Here is a 17,750-nt window from a genome sequence, read left to right on the forward strand (position 1 = left end):
ACCCCTGTATCTGGTGCCCCTTGTGCCCCTTGATTAGGCCATATGTAGCTCCCTCCCCTCTTGGTCACACCTGATTGAACACTGAGTGGTATAAATCTAAGTCCTTTGGTCTTCCAGACCTTGGTCTTTCCAAATGCCACATCTCTCAAGTGCCACTCTTAAGTGCACTGACTGAATTATACCAGAATTGGACCAGAAGGGGATCACAGGTAATTACAGACATAGTTAATGCAAACAATGTTTCAATTTTTCCTCTTACTCTTCCCACTTTTCCAACACCTCCTGAAATACCCCCACATCCATTCACCCAGCAAGGAACTATTCATCTCTCCCTCCATCTTACCTTCTCATCTGACGGCTTGCACAAACCTGTTTGCCAACATAAAACACTTCCTTCCCAAACACACACACACTCCTCATGCCCTCTCTTATTCTCATCTATTAACACTTTCTCTGCTTCTCCTTACTGCTGGTGATATCTCTTCAAATCCAGGCCCCCCTCAGCAAATCCCCACTATCACCTCTACGTTCCAATACAAATCTCCTTCTACAAATTTCTGCAACCCCTTAAACCTAATAACCATTCCTCTGACCCCTGCTCCTTTGGTTCCTCTTGCAGGAGCATTATGGAACGCACGCTCCATCTGTAACAAACTGTCCTACATTCATGAACTGTTCATCTCTCAAAACCTTTCCTTTCTGGGTCTCACAGAAACATGGCTGACACCCTCAGACACCTCCTCCCCTGCTGCACTCTCTTATAGTGGATTTCAATTCACTCACACCCCCGCCCCGGCTGCAAAAATGGTGGAGGAGTTGGTCTTCTCCTATCAGACACCTGCTCCTACAGCCCAACTCCACTACCACCCTCCATTACACTCACCTCATTTGGAGTACACTCTGTTCGCATCTACTCTCCCTCCAACCTTCAAGTAGCCGTCATTTACCGCCCTCCAGGCCCAGCCACCATCTTTCTTGACCACTTTAACACCTGGCTGCTCCTACACTTTCTTTCTGCCGACATCCCCACTATCATCATGGGTGACTTCAACATCCCTATTGACACCTGCCACTCGGCCGCCTCTAAACTCCTGTCACTCTCTTCCTCCTTCGGCCTATCACAGTGGTCTTCAGCTCCCACCCAGAGATGGTCACACTCTGGATCTGATCTTTACCCGTCTCTGCTCCCTATGTAACCTTTGTGACTCACCTCTCCCCCTATCCGACCACAACCTACTCACCTTCTCTTTACTGGTCTCTTCTGCTCCTCCCCCGGTCCACACACTAGCACACCCCCGCAGGAAACTAAACATCTCGACTTTTGCTTGCTTTCTGACTTCTTTTCTGCCACTCTTTACTATCTGTTCCCTCTAAGACCCAGAAGCTGCCACCACCCTGTATAACACCACAATAAGTACAGCTCTGGACACTGTCGCCCCCTCACACACAACAAAACCCGAAAAATCAACAGACAACCCTGGCACACCAACCTGACCAAAAAACTCAGACAAGCTTCCAGGGCTGCTGAGCGGCAATGGAAGAAATCCCACCCTAAGGATCACTTCACCGCATACAAGCAATCACTCCTCATATTCAAATCCTCACTCGCTGATGGGAAGCAGGCGACTTCTCATCTCTCATATCTTTCCTCGCCCACAGCCCTAAACAACTTTTTAGCACTTTTAACTCCCTTCTCCGCCCCCCAGCGCCCCCACCCTCTCCTCCCTTCTCAGCTGAGGACTTTGCCACATACTTCAAACAAAAGATAGTCAACATCAGAGAAGGCTTCGGTGCACAGTCCCCACAGACCCTCTACACAACTGCTCAGTCCTCTTCTCCCAAAACCCGCTTCTCCACCATTACAGAAGAAGAACTCTCCACTCTCCAGATCTCATCTGACCACCTGTGGACCTGACCTGATCCCATCCCACCTCATCCCTAACCTCACCACAGTGTTTATCCCAGCCCTAACTCAGCTCTTCAACCAATCACTTACCTCTGGTGTCTTCCCCTCTGCTTTTAAACACGCTACCATTACACCCATCCTCAAAAAGCCTTCACTCGACCCATCTTCCTTGTCCAGTTATCGCCCCATATCACTTCTTCCGTATGCCTCAAAGCTACTTGAACAACATGTCCATTCAGAACTGTCCTCCCACCTCTCCTCCTGCTCCCTCTTTGACCGCCTACAATCTGGCTTCCGATCCCACCACTCAACCGAGACTGCCCTTACCAAAGTCACCAATGACCTGCTGACAGCCAAAACCAAGAAACAATACTCTGTCCTCCTTCTCCTTGACCTGTCCTCTGCCTTCGACACTGTTGACCACTCCCTTCTGTTGCAAACTCTCTCATCTCTCGGCATCATCGACCTGGCCCTCTTCTGGATCACATCATACCTCACAGACCGGACGTTTAGCATCTCCCACTCTCGCACCACCTCCTCGTCTCATTCCCTCTCTGTTGGTGTCCCACAAGGCTCTGTCCTAGGACCCCTGCTCTTCTCTATCTACACCTTTGGCCTGGGACATCTCATAGAGTCCCATGGCTTTCAGTATCACTCCTACGCTGACGACACACAAATCTACCTCTCTAGTCCAGACATCACCACCTTACTATCAAGAATCCCACAATGTCTATCTGCTATATTCTCCTTCTTCGCCTTTCGCTTTCTAAAACTTAACATGGATAAGACAGAATTCATAATCTTTCCCCATCTTGTTCAACCCCCTCAACAGACCTATCTATCATGATCAATGGCTGCACACTCTCCCCGGTCAACAAAGTCCGCTGCCTTGGAGTGACCTTGGATTCTGCACTTTCCTTCCGACCGCAAATCCAAGCTCTTTCCACCACCTGCCAACCTCCAACTCAAAAACATCTCCCGCATCCGCGCTTTCCTTAACTTTGAATCTGCGAAAATGCTTCTACATGCCCTCATCATCTCCCACCTAGACTACTGCAACATTCTCCTCTGTGGCCTTCCATCTAGCACTCTCGCACCCCTCCAATCTATCCTCATCTCTGCTGCCCGACTAATCCACCTCTCACCCTATTACTCCTCTGCCTCTCCCCTCTGCCAATCCCTTCACTGGCTCCCCATGGCCCAGCGAATTCACTTCAAAGTACTAACAAATACATACAAGGCGTCCATAACCTGTCCCCTCCCTACATCTCTGAGCTACTTTCCCGATACACCCCCACACGCACTCTTCGATCCTCACAAGACCTCCTTCTCTCCTCTTATCGCCTCTTCCCACAATCGCCTCCAGGATTTCTCCTGTGCATCCCCCACACTCTGGAACTCGCTGCCCCAACATATCAGACTCTCACCGACAGTGGAATCCTTCAAAAGAAACCTGAAAACCACCTCTTCAGACAAGCCTCCAACCAGTGACCCTGCTGCCTCTATACCGCCATGACCAGCTTCACCCGCACCTACTGTGTCCTTCTCCCATACCATATAGATTGTGGGCCCTCTCTCCTTCTGTACCAGTTTGTAACTCGCCTTGTTTATGCTTAGTGCAATTGTCTGTATTATGCATGTGCACCGCTTATCACATGTACAGCGCTATGGAATGAATGGCGCTTTAATAATAAATAATAATAATAATATATATCCCTCATAATTATAAGCAGCATTGCATTCTTGTACAGGTTGAATAATAGATTGCGAGACGCTGGTCTTGGTGTTAAAGTTGTGTTCTGTTGGCACCATCTAGTGGCAGATTTTGGGTACTACAGTTTTCTTCTACCATTGGTTTTATACTCATTGTTATTGATTGTATTTTAAATTACTATATAATAAATCATTTATAAATTTGCATAGACGCTTGGACCCTGTTTTTCTGATTGCACAAAATAATTAGGTTCTCGATCGAACTCTTGGAGGTGTAAATATGTCCACCTCGCAGATCAATATCTTTTGCATAATTTTTCTTTTGATCCGTAATTTATTTTTTATATGAAGCATTTGCTTTATATACCCGACAAGTAGCTCTCAAACAAGACACAGATGACCCGCACTCACCATCTTCTCGGGGTCCTTCCCAAGTCCTGAGGGGCTGTCCTGGACCTTCTCTGTGTATCGGAGCAGCAGCGAGTTCCCTAAACGTGAACCCAGAAATAGATATCCGGGTTCCATCAGCGTCATCTGTAAGGAGCAAAAGATCAGCCAACACCCAACTGAGACCCCCTCAGGTGCCATCACATACCCCACCAGAGCACCCCCATCCTCAGGTGCCGTGACCCACCCGAGGACTCCCAATCCCCCCCCCCCCCCCCCCGAAATAAGGTGCCATCACCCAGCCCAGGGACCCCAGCTCAGGTGCCATCGCCCACCCCAGGAACCCTACCCCCCCCCCCCCCCATTCAGGATACGCACAGATGTAGTCAGAACACTTGCTGCTGCCTTGTCGAAGTGAAAGGAGCGAACGCTTCTCATCCCGTCTGTGATCAGAGTCAGGACATAACTGCAGAAGTCACAGGAGACATCATTATCGTGCTGCACCAAGTAACACTCCAACAGTAATGAGAATAGCATGTAGACTGGGGCGCTCTTACACATGATGCTGGCAGTGACACACACAGCTCTGCTGCACCGATGTGTGGGAGCCTCCACAGGGTATACCCTGGGTACAGAGGGGAAACACACAGACCCACCGCCCTCACTCACATCTCACCGCCCTTCAGAGAAATCACCATCTTGTCATAGGAAATGAACGTCGCCTGAGAACAATCCAGGGATATCCGCACGCCGTCCTGTGGCTCTGTGGACAGAAAAACCGTCTGTGAGACTGCAGGGTGATCCACAGGACGGTACAGACTGTTCATGTGGGGTGGCGGCAGGGAGCAGAAGGGGCCCATTCCTTACTTAAAGGGAAAGAGGTGGTCCCATTTGTCAGACTATTGAGGGAAACGCCATACGGAGGAACGCTCTGGTTCAGATACAGCAGGGAGTTTACAGCAAAGATGACAACTCCACCTGGAAGAAGAAGAGAGGTCCATTGTACAGAGCAGCCAGAGTAACCCCGACCCTGCATCCTCCTCCAATACAAGGAACGCTGCAATATGTCTGATCAGAGGAAGATGCCTCTTTCTCCCTCTAGCAGCTCTTTAATTCCCCCCTGTTAACCCTACATCCTCCGAGACGAACCCCCAGGAATATACATGTATTACACAGCTCTGTAAACCCAAACCCTCCCCTCTTCCGGCCCGTAACCCCACTTACTATAACCCGACCCCTACTCAAAGGAGCTGTTTGGTTTCTGGGGGAAGGACAATGAAATACCATAAAACAATAAGAGAAGCTTTACTCCCTTATTAGATGCAGCTTTAGATCACCGGGCTGCGGGGATGGCGTTATGCCGACACATGAGAAAGCTGCAGTCGATCACTGGTCTCAGCGACACACCACTGATTGGCTGCAGCAGTCATGGGAGACAACATGACGCCTTCACTGCAGCCGGGAGAACCAAAGCAGAGGCGCCAGATCCAATATGTGAATCTGCTTCTGATATCCATCCCCCCACCCTGACACTGCTAACCACAAACCTTAAAGGGGTTGTCAGTTACATAAACATCCAGACAGCGGCAGTATCTGTGATAAAACATCAGATCGGTCCGGCCCCCCTGCTGCTGTTAGTTTCCCTGGCTGCAGCGGCCCCATACACACCACATAACACCGGTCGAGGCCAGCGGTTGGCGGTCAGAGCTGCAGCGCTGTTACTCTGACAACCCCCTTCATCCCTGCGGACCCCAACTCTCAGCATCACTCGCTCTCTGACCATGGGAATTACAACCCTATTAACCCTAAGCTGCCCACGCTCCACCAACACTCACCAACAGGCTTGGGCACGGCCAGGGCCTGAGTGCAGTCATAGGGAAGGCTGGAGAGCGACCAGATGACGGGATGAACCTTCTGCAGAATGTTCAAGGAGATGGCCACAATACTGCAGGTGTCCTGACGCACGGCCACACGCCTGCAAAGCAGAGATGAAATCACAAGCCGATCCCGGCAGGAGGGGCCGGCTGTCCCCTCACCACCACAACCACCTACCCGGGCCACGTCTGGTTTGGCTCAAACAGGATAAGTAGCGTGGGCTCATAGTATCCATGGAGGAACTGCATGTCGATAATGTTCAGCAGCTTCTCGTCCAGCTCCCGAACATCGATGATGTAGCTGGGAAGGAAGCTGGACTTCTGCCTGTGGGGAAGACACAATCAATCAAATATGGTGGGACCATACAGGGGTCGCCTGGTAAGGGACCCCCGCTGCACAGAGGGGTCATCTGTTAGAGGGATCACATGATGTGTATGAAATACACACGGAGGTCTCGGCACGTACCCCTCAGCCATTTGCCCATCATGCTCCTCTGACAGGGTCTCTCTCCGGAAGGGCAACACCACCAGGCTGGTGCCATAAATCAGCATAACCGCACATCGGCCACTGGGGTCGACCCGGACCTTGGGGATGTGGATATTCTGCACAAAGCCGTCCTGTAAGAGGAAGAGATGACAGATAATTGTGTAATATCAGACTGACCGATGTGCTGCGCTCCCCATTGGGCGTACAAGGCGCCGCGCTCCCCATCGGGCGTACAAGGCGCCGCGCTCCCCATCGGGCGTACAAGGCGCCGCGCTCCCCATCGGGCGTACAAGGCGCCACGCTCTCCGGTGTGCTCCCTATCAGGTGTATATAGGCCTGATAGTGAGCACAGCACCTTAAGGTGCTAAACTCCCCGGTGTGCTCCCTATCTGGCGCCGTGCTCCCCGGTGTGCTCCCTATCTGGCGCCGTGCTCCCCGGTGTGCTCCCTATCTGGCGCCGTGCTCCCCGGTGTGCTCCCTATCTGGCGCCGTGCTCCCCGGTGTGCTCCCTATCTGGCGCCGTGCTCCCCGGTGTGCTCCCTATCTGGCGCCGTGCTCCCCGGTGTGCTCCCTATCTGGTGCATAAGGTGCCGTGCTCCCCGGTGTGCTCCCTATCTGGCGCCGTGCTCCCCGGTGTGCTCCCTATCTGGCGCCGTGCTCCCCGGTGTGCTCCCTATCTGGCGCCGTGCTCCCCGGTGTGCTCCCTATCTGGCGCCGTGCTCCCCGGTGTGCTCCCTATCTGGCGCCGTGCTCCCCGGTGTGCTCCCTATCTGGCGCCGTGCTCCCCGGTGTGCTCCCTATCTGGCGCCGTGCTCCCCGGTGTGCTCCCTATCTGGTGCATAAGGTGCCGTGCTCCCCGGTGTGCTCCCTATCTGGCGCCGTGCTCCCCGGTGTGCTCCCTATCTGGTGCATAAGGTGCCGTGCTCCCCAGTGTGCTCCCTATCTGGTGCATAAGGTGCCGTGCTCCCCGGTGTGCTCCCCATCTGGCGCCGTGCTCCCCGGTGTGCTCCCTATCTGGCGCCGTGCTCCCCGGTGTGCTCCCTATCTGGCGCCGTGCTCCCCGGTGTGCTCCCTATCTGGCGCCGTGCTCCCCGGTGTGCTCCCTATCTGGCGCCGTGCTCCCCGGTGTGCTCCCTATCTGGCGCCGTGCTCCCCGGTGTGCTCCCTATCTGGCGCCGTGCTCCCCGGTGTGCTCCCTATCTGGCGCCGTGCTCCCCGGTGTGCTCCCTATCTGGCGCCGTGCTCCCCGGTGTGCTCCCTATCTGGCGCCGTGCTCCCCGGTGTGCTCCCTATCTGGTGCATAAGGTGCCGTGCTCCCCGGTGTGCTCCCTATCGGGCGCCGTGCTCCCCGGTGTGCTCCCTATCTGGCGCCGTGCTCCCCGGGGTGCTCCCTATCTGGCGCCGTGCTCCCCGGGGTGCTCCCTATCTGGCGCCGTGCTCCCCGGTGTGCTCCCTATCTGGTGCATAAGGTGCCGTGCTCCCCGGTGTGCTCCCTATCGGGCGCCGTGCTCCCCGGTGTGCTCCCTATCGGGCGCCGTGCTCCCCGGTGTGCTCCCTATCGGGCGCCGTGCTCCCCGGTGTGCTCCCTATCGGGCGCCGTGCTCCCCGGTGTGCTCCCCATCTGGCGCCGTGCTCCCCGGTGTGCTCCCCATCTGGCGCCGTGCTCCCCGGTGTGCTCCCCATCTGGCGCCGTGCTCCCCGGTGTGCTCCCCATCTGGCGCCGTGCTCCCCGGTGTGCTCCCCATCTGGCGCCGTGCTCCCCGGTGTGCTCCCTATCGGGCGCCGTGCTCCCCGGTGTGCTCCCTATCGGGCGCCGTGCTCCCCGGTGTGCTCCCTATCGGGCGCCGTGCTCCCCGGTGTGCTCCCTATCTGGCGCCGTGCTCCCCGGTGTGATCACTCGTGTCCCCCCCACATGATTATTGGCAGTAACGTACCCGTAGCTCTGGCTCCTCAAAGTAATGAAGAGACAAGGTCTTCAGGTCGTGGGTCTCAGGATCATACTCCACCACAGACAGCTGAGGGGAAGAAGAGGCATGAGGTGATGAGCGCCTCCACACAGACGACACAGGCACAGGCTGCAGCACCACAGGCTCACCTTGGCTTCCTTGAAGCTGAGTAACAGGGCATCTCTCTTGGCTCCTGCCAGCTGAACACTGGCCATGGACATGACATTACCAAAGAACGAGAAGGATGCCATTAGCTCCAGCTTCTCCTTGTGGCCCTTCCCATCTGTGAAGACAAGAGGAGAGGATTATCAGCAGCAGGGGGCACCTGTATCCAGCATCTGCGCTGCGCAGGAGGCCATCTTACCGGATCCCTTGTCCCCTTTGTTGGAGCTCTGGAAGAGAAAAGCACAAGTCTTATCAAGGATGAAAATGAGGCACCTGGCACCTCGTGCCTCAATGAGTGCCGGAAAGTCACAGGTCAGAGTGGTGGAGGGAGAAGCAGGAGATGGGTGCTCAGAGGATTCACAGTGTGACAACTTAAAGGGGCAGTGAGGATAAGCGCAGTGGGCGGGGCCAGGCCCTCGCTCTTCTCTTATTACAGTATCATACAGATGGACTAAAGGGGCAGTGAGGATAAGCGTAGTGGGCGGGGCCAGGCCCTCGCTCTTATTACAGTATCATACGGATGGACTAAAGGGGCAGTGAGGATAAGCGCAGTGGGCGGGGCCAGGCCCTCGCTCTTCTCTTATTACAGTATCATACGGATGGACTAAAGGGGCAGTGAGGATAAGCGTAGTGGGCGGGGCCAGGCCCTCGCTCTTCTCTTATTACAGTATCATACAGATGGACTAAAGGGGCAGTGAGGATAAGCGTAGTGGGCGGGGCCAGGCCCTCGCTCTTCTCTTATTACAGTATCATACAGATGGACTAAAGGGGCAGTGAGGATAAGCGCAGTGGGCGGGGCCAGGCCCTCGCTCTTCTCTTATTACAGTATCATACAGATGGACTAAAGGGGCAGTGAGGATAAGCGCAGTGGGCGGGGCCAGGCCCTCGCTCTTCTCTTATTACAGTATCATACAGATGGACTAAAGGGGCAGTGAGGATAAGCGCAGTGGGCGGGGCCAGGCCCTCGCTCTTTTATTACAGTATGATACGGATGGACTAAAGGGGCAGTGAGGATAAGCGCAGTGGGCGGGGCCAGGCCCTCGCTCTTCTCTTATTACAGTATCATACAGATGGACTAAAGGGGCAGTGAGGATAAGCGCAGTGGGCGGGGCCAGGCCCTCGCTCTTCTCTTATTACAGTATGATACGGATGGACTAAAGGGGCAGTGAGGATAAGCGCAGTGGGCGGGGCCAGGCCCTCGCTCTTCTCTTATTACAGTATCATACGGATGGACTAAAGGGGCAGTGAGGATAAGCGCAGTGGGCGGGGCCAGGCCCTCGCTCTTCTTACAGTATGATACGCATGGACTATGTACAGAGCAGCACAAACCTCGACGTCATGGTTGAGGCGATACACGTAGATCTGAGAAGTGCCAGCGACCACCAGGTTCTTTTCAGCATTAGAGAAGAAGTTGCAGTACATGGAGAACTCCAGCCCGGTGGGGGGATGGGCCTGCCGGTACACCGCATACATCCTGCAGGGGGACCAAGACCACAAGAGTCAGCAAAGAGCACGGGGGGGGCTGTCCTAATATGGAGCGGGAGATATCAGTACAATACAGGGGATGTATACACTGAGGAGAGGCATTATCAGTACAGTACAGGGGATGTATACACTGAGGAGAGGCATTATCAGTACAGTACAGGGGATGTATACACTGAGGAGAGGTATTATCAGTACAGTACAGGGGATGTATACACTGAGGAGAGGCATTATCAGTACAGTACAGGGGATGTATACACTGAGGAGAGGCATTATCAGTACAGTACAGGGGATGTATACACTGAGGAGAGGCATTATCAGTACAGTACAGGTGATGTATACACTGAGGAGAGGCATTATCAGTACAGAGGATGTATACACTGAGGAGAGGCATTATCAGTACAGTACAGGTGATGTATACACTGAGGAGAGGCATTATCAGTACAGTACAGGGGATGTATACACTGAGGAGAGGCATTATCAGTACAGTACAGGGGATGTATACACTGAGGAGAGGCATTATCAGTACAGTACAGGGGATGTATACACTGAGGAGAGGTATTATCAGTACAGTACAGGGGATGTATACACTGAGGAGAGGCATTATCAGTACAGTACAGGGGATGTATACACTGAGGAGAGGTATTATCAGTACAGTACAGGGGATGTATACACTGAGGAGAGGCATTATCAGTACAGTACAGGGGATGTATACACTGAGGAGAGGCATTATCAGTACAGTACAGGTGATGTATACACTGAGGAGAGGCATTATCAGTACAGTACAGGGGATGTATACACTGAGGAGAGGCATTATCAGTACAGTACAGGTGATGTATACACTGAGGAGAGGCATTATCAGTACAGTACAGGTGATGTATACACTGAGGAGAGGCATTATCAGTACAGTACAGGTGATGTATACACTGAGGAGAGGCATTATCAGTACAGTACAGGGGATGTATACACTGAGGAGAGGTATTATCAGTACAGGGGATGTATACACTGAGGAGAGGCATTATCAGTACAGTACAGGTGATGTATACACTGAGGAGAGGCATTATCAGTACAGGTGATGTATACACTGAGGAGAGGCATTATCAGTACAATACAGGGGATGTATACACTGAGGAGAGGCATTATCAGTACAGTACAGGGGATGTATACACTGAGGAGAGGCATTATCAGTACAGGTGATGTATACACTGAGGAGAGGTATTATCAGTACAGTACAGGGGATGTATACACTGAGGAGAGGCATTATCAGTACAGTACAGGGGATGTATACACTGAGGAGAGGTATTATCAGTACAGTACAGGTGATGTATACACTGAGGAGAGGCATTATCAGTACAGTACAGGGGATGTATACACTGAGGAGAGGCATTATCAGTACAGTACAGGGGATGTATACACTGAGGAGAGGCATTATCAGTACAGTACAGGGGATGTATACACTGAGGAGAGGCATTATCAGTACAGTACAGGGGATGTATACACGGAGGAGAGGTATTATCAGTACAGTACAGAGGATGTATACACTGTGGAGAGGCATTATCAGTACAGTACAGGGGATGTATACACTGAGGAGAGGTATTATCAGTACAGGGGATGTATACACTGAGGAGAGGCATTATCAGTACAGGGGATGTATACACTGAGGAGAGGTATTATCAGTACAGTACAGGGGATGTATACACTGAGGAGAGGTATTATCAGTACAGTACAGGGGATGTATACACTGAGGAGAGGTATTATCAGTACAGCACAGGGGAGGTATACACTGAGGAGAGGTATTATCAGTACAGTACAGGGGATGTATACACTGAGGAGAGGCATTATCAGTACAGTACAGGGGATGTATACACTGAGGAGAGGTATTATCAGTACAGTACAGGGGATGTATACACTGAGGAGAGGCATTATCAGTACAGTACAGGGGATGTATACACTGAGGAGAGGTATTATCAGTACAGTACAGGGGATGTATACACTGAGGAGAGGCATTATCAGTACAGTACAGGGGATGTATACACTGAGGAGAGGTATTATCAGTACAGTACAGGGGATGTATACACTGAGGAGAGGCATTATCAGTACAGTACAGGGGATGTATACACTGAGGAGAGGTATTATCAGTACAGTACAGAGGATGTATACACTGAGGAGAGGTATTATCAGTACAGTACAGGGGATGTATACACTGAGGAGAGGTATTATCAGTACAGTACAGGGGATGTATACACTGAGGAGAGGCATTATCAGTACAGTACAGGGGATGTATACACTGAGGAGAGGTATTATCAGTACAGTACAGGTGATGTATACACGGAGGAGAGGTATTATCAGTACAGTACAGGGGATGTATACACTGAGGAGAGGCATTATCAGTACAGAGGATGTATACACTGAGGAGAGGCATTATCAGTACAGTACAGGGGATGTATACACTGAGGAGAGGTATTATCAGTACAGTACAGGGGATGTATACACTGAGGAGAGGCATTATCAGTACAGAGGATGTATACACTGAGGAGAGGTATTATCAGTACAGTACAGGGGATGTATACACTGAGGAGAGGCATTATCAGTACAGTACAGGGGATGTATACACTGAGGAGAGGCATTATCAGTACAGTACAGGGGATGTATACACTGAGGAGAGGCATTATCAGTACAGGGGATGTATACACTGAGGAGAGGCATTATCAGTACAGTACAGGGGATGTATACACTGAGGAGAGGCATTATCAGTACAGTACAGGGGATGTATACACTGAGGAGAGGCATTATCAGTACAGTACAGGGGATGTATACACTGAGGAGAGGCATTATCAGTACAGTACAGGGGATGTATACACTGAGGAGAGGTATTATCAGTACAGTACAGGGGATGTATATACTGAGGAGAGGCATTATCAGTACAGTACAGGGGATGTATACACTGAGGAGAGGTATTATCAGTACAGGGGATGTATACACTGAGGAGAGGCATTATCAGTACAGTACAGGGGATGTATACACTGAGGAGAGGCATTATCAGTACAGTACAGGGGATGTATACACTGAGGAGAGGTATTATCAGTACAGTACAGGGGATGTATACACTGAGGAGAGGCATTATCAGTACAGAGGATGTATACACTGAGGAGAGGTATTATCAGTACAGTACAGGGGATGTATACACTGAGGAGAGGCATTATCAGTACAGTACAGGGGATGTATACACTGAGGAGAGGCATTATCAGTACAGTACAGGGGATGTATACACTGAGGAGAGGCATTATCAGTACAGTACAGGGGATGTATACACTGAGGAGAGGTATTATCAGTACAGTACAGGGGATGTATACACTGAGGAGAGGTATTATCAGTACAGTACAGGGGATGTATACACTGAGGAGAGGCATTATCAGTACAGTACAGGGGATGTATACACTGAGGAGAGGTATTATCAGTACAGTACAGGGGATGTATACACTGAGGAGAGGTATTATCAGTACAGTACAGGGGATGTATACACTGAGGAGAAGATATTCTGTGAGGCCCCGGGATACCGTCAGGAAGCAGGCGCCTCTGTCCTTACCTGCAGTCATAGAGCCACACGCCGCCAGCAGAGATTGCTATACTCTGGCCGGAAATCCGCTCTGTCAGTCATAGAGTCGAGGGCTAGACAAGACCACTCCGCTACTTCCGGCGTCTCCATGACAACTGTTCCGCTCTAAAAGCGGAAGTATTTATCGCTCCATTTGTGTACACCCATTGGAGCATTATGTATGGTAGAGATGTGGAAACGTCACCGGGTAATGGTATAGAATGGCGAGCCCCCTGAGAGCCCCCGGGGCCCCTCAGCTCTAGAGTCCCCGGCACAGTACAGGACCAGTGCATCTTGTAACCATGACAGCACCCCAGTACAAAACCAGTTCACCCCATAACAGTGACAGAACCAGTGCTCCCCATAACAGTGACAGTACCCCAGTACAAAACCAGTGCTCCCCATAACAGTGACAGCACTCCAGTACAAAACCAGTGCTCCCCATAACAGTGACAGCACTCCAGTACAAAACCAGTGCTCCCCATAACAGTGACAGTACCCCAGTACAAAACCTGTGCTCCCCATAACAGTGACAGCACCCCAGTACAAAACCAGTGCTCCCCATAACAGTGACAGTACCCCAGTACAAAACCTGTGCTCCCCATAACAGTGACAGCACCCCAGTACAAAACCAGTGCTCCCCATAACAGTGACAGTACCCCAGTACAAAACCAGTGCTCCCCATAACAGTGACAGTACCCCAGTACAGAACCAGTGCTCCCCATAACAGTGACAGTACCCCAGTACAAAACCTGTGCTCCCCATAACAGTGACAGTACCCCAGTACAAAACCAGTGCTCCCCATAACAGTGACAGTACCCCAGTACAAAACCAGTGCACCCCATAACAACCAGTTCACCCCATAACAGTGACAGTACCCCAGTACAAAACCAGTGCTCCCCATAACAGTGACAGCACCCCAGTACAAAACCAGTGCTCCCCATAACAGTGACAGCACCCCAGTACAAAACCAGTGCTCCCCATAACAGTGACAGTACCCCAGTACAAAACCTGTGCTCCCCATAACAGTGACAGCACCCCAGTACAAAACCAGTGCTCCCCATAACAGTGACAGTACCCCAGTACAAAACCAGTGCTCCCCATAACAGTGACAGTACCCCAGTACACAACCAGTGCTCCCCATAACAGTGACAGTACCCCAGTACACAACCAGTGCACCCCATAACAACCAGTTCACCCCATAACAGTGACAGCACCCCAGTACAAAACCAGTGCTCCCCATAACAGTGACAGCACCCCAGTACAAAACCAGTGCTCCCCATAACAGTGACAGCACCCCAGTACAAAACCAGTGCTCCCCATAACAGTGACAGCACCCCAGTACAAAACCAGTGCTCCCCATAACAGTGACAGTACCCCAGTACAAAACCAGTGCTCCCCATAACAGTGACAGCACCCCAGTACAAAACCAGTGCTCCCCATAACAGTGACAGTACCCCAGTACAAAACCAGTGCTCCCATAACAGTGACAGTACCCCAGTACACAACCAGTGCACCCCATAACAGTGACAGCACCCCAGTACAAAACCAGTGCTCCCCATAACAGTGACAGCACCCCAGTACAGAACCAGTGCACCCCATAACAGTGATAGTACCCCAGTACAGAACCATTGCACCCCATAACAGCGACAGCACCCAGTACACAACCAGTGCACCCCATACAGTGACAGCACCACAGTACAGAACCAGTTCACCCCATAACAGTGACAGCACCCCAGTACAGAACCAGTGCACCCCATAACAGTGACAGTATCCCAGTACAGAACCAGTGCACCCCATAACAGTGACAGTACCCCAGTACAGAACCAGTGCTCCCCATAACAGTGACAGTACCCCAGTACAGAACCAGTGCTCCCATAACAGTGACAGCACCCCAGTACAAAACCAGTGCTCCCCATAACAGTGAAAGCACCCCAGTACAAAACCAGTGCTCCCCATAACAGCCACAGCACCCCAGTACAGAACCAGTGCACCCCATAACAGTGACAGCACCCCAGTACAGAACCAGTGCACCCTATAACTGCGACAGCACCCCAGTACAGGACCAGTGCTCCCATAACAGTTACAGCACCCCAGTACAGAACCAGTGCACCCCATAACAGTGACAGCACCCCAGTACAGAACCAGTGCACCCCATAACATACAGAACCAGTGCACCCCATAACAGTGACAGTACCCCAGTACAGATCTAGTGCAAACCTATAACAGCGACAGCACCCCAGTACAGGACCAGTGCTCCCATAACAGTGACAGTACCCCAGTACAGAACTAGTGCAAACCTATAACAGCGACAGCACCCCAGTACAGAACCAGTGCTCCCATAACAGTGACAGCACCCCAGTACAGAACCAGTGCTCCCATATCAGTGACAGCACCCCAGTACAGGACCAGTGCACCCCATAACAGTGACAGCACCCCAGTACAGAACCAGTGCACCCCATAACATACAGAACCAGTGCACCCCATAACAGTGACAGTACCCCAGTACAGATCTAGTGCAAACCTATAACAGCGACAGCACCCCAGTACAGAACCAGTGCTCCCATAACAGTGACAGCACCCCAGTACAGAACCAGTGCTCCCATATCAGTGACAGCACCCCAGTACAGGACCAGTGCTCCCATAACAGTGACAGCACCCCAGTACAGAACCAGTGCTCCCATAACAGTGACAGCACCCCAGTACAGAACCAGTGCTTCCATATCAGTGACAGCACCCCAGTACAGGACCAGTGCTCCCATAACAGTGACAGTACCCCAGTACAGAACCAGTGCTCCCATAACAGTGACAGCACCCCAGTACAGGACCAGTGCTCCCATAACAGTGACAGCACCCCAGTACAGAACCAGTGCTCCCATAACAGTGACAGCACCCCAGTACAGAACCAGTGCTCCCATAACAGTGACAGCACCCCAGTACAGAACCAGTGCTCCCATAACAGTGACAGTACCCCAGTACAGAACCAGTGCTCCCATAACAGCGACAGCACCCCAGTACAGAACCAGTGCTCCCATAACAGTGACAGCACCCCAGTACAGAACCAGTGCTCCCATAACAGTGACAGCACCCTAGTACAGGACCAGTGCTCCCATAACAGTGACAGCACCCCAGTACAGAACCAGTGCTCCCATAACAGTGACAGCACTCCAGTACAGAACCAGTGCTCCCCATAACAGTGACAGCACTCTAGTACACAACCAGTGCACCCCATAACAGCGACAGCACCCCAGTACAGAACCAGTGCTCCCCATAACAGTGACAGCACCCCAGTACAAAACCAGTTCACCCCATAACAGTGACAGTACCCCAGTACAAAACCAATGCCCCCTATAACAGTGACAGTACCCCAGTACAGAACTAGTGCAAACCTATAACAGCGACAGCACCCCAGTACAGAACCAGTGCTCCCCATAACAGTGACAGTACCCCAGTACACAACCAGTTCACCCCATAACAGTGACAGCACCCCAGTACAGAACCAGTGCACCCCATAACAGTGACAGCACCCCAGTACAAAACCAGTGCTCCCCATACAGTGACAGCACCCCAGTACAAAACCAGTGCACTCCATAACAGTGACAGCACCCCAGTACAAAACCAGTGCTCCCCATACAGTGACAGTAACCCAGTACAAAACCAGTGCACTCCATAACAGCGACAGTACCCCAGTACAAAACCAGTGCACCCCATAACAGCCACAGCACCCCAGTACAAAACCAGTGCACCCCATAACAGCGACAGCACCCCAGTACAAAACCAGTGCACCCCATAACAGCGACAGTACCCCAGTACACAACCAGTGCTCCCCATAACAGTGACAGTACCCCAGTACAAAACCAGTGCACCCCATGACAGTGACAGCACCCCAGTACAGAACCAGTGCTCCCCATAACAGTGACAGCACCCCAGTACCGAACCACTGCACCCGATAACAGCGACAGTACCCCAGTACAGAACCATTGCACCCCATAACAGCTCCAGTACAGGACCAGTGCACCCCATAACAGCAACAGTACCCCACTACAGAACCAGTGCTCCCCCCAACAGCTCCAGTACAGGACCAGTGCACCCCATAACAGTGACAGTACCCCAGTACAGAACCAGTGCTCCCCATAACAGTGACAGTACCCCAGTACAGAACCAGTGTACCCCATAACAGTGACAGTACCCCAGT

The 17,750-nt window shown here is 52.0% G+C and overlaps 1 protein-coding gene across 1 annotated transcript in view; it reads right to left on the reverse strand.

The window, feature by feature from the left end:
* CPSF1 (cleavage and polyadenylation specific factor 1) overlaps positions 1–13,607 on the reverse strand; it is a 49,190-nt gene extending 35,583 nt beyond the window's left edge. The window contains exons 1-12 of the mRNA XM_040434148.1: positions 13,547–13,607; positions 9,808–9,952; positions 8,678–8,705; positions 8,463–8,596; positions 8,302–8,382; positions 6,347–6,498; positions 6,059–6,205; positions 5,842–5,981; positions 4,874–4,984; positions 4,676–4,769; positions 4,385–4,472; positions 4,031–4,153 (exon numbers count right to left, since the gene is read on the reverse strand). Coding sequence (XP_040290082.1) covers positions 4,031–4,153; positions 4,385–4,472; positions 4,676–4,769; positions 4,874–4,984; positions 5,842–5,981; positions 6,059–6,205; positions 6,347–6,498; positions 8,302–8,382; positions 8,463–8,596; positions 8,678–8,705; positions 9,808–9,951 — 1,242 coding nt within the window. The 5' untranslated portion in view covers position 9,952; positions 13,547–13,607. The remainder of the gene's footprint in view (positions 1–4,030; positions 4,154–4,384; positions 4,473–4,675; positions 4,770–4,873; positions 4,985–5,841; positions 5,982–6,058; positions 6,206–6,346; positions 6,499–8,301; positions 8,383–8,462; positions 8,597–8,677; positions 8,706–9,807; positions 9,953–13,546) is intronic.
* Between the last annotated feature and the right edge of the window lie 4,143 nt (positions 13,608–17,750).

The sequence above is a fragment of the Bufo bufo genome, chromosome 5 (genome assembly GCF_905171765.1).
Source record: "Bufo bufo chromosome 5, aBufBuf1.1, whole genome shotgun sequence".
Taxonomy (NCBI): Eukaryota; Metazoa; Chordata; class Amphibia; order Anura; family Bufonidae; genus Bufo; species Bufo bufo.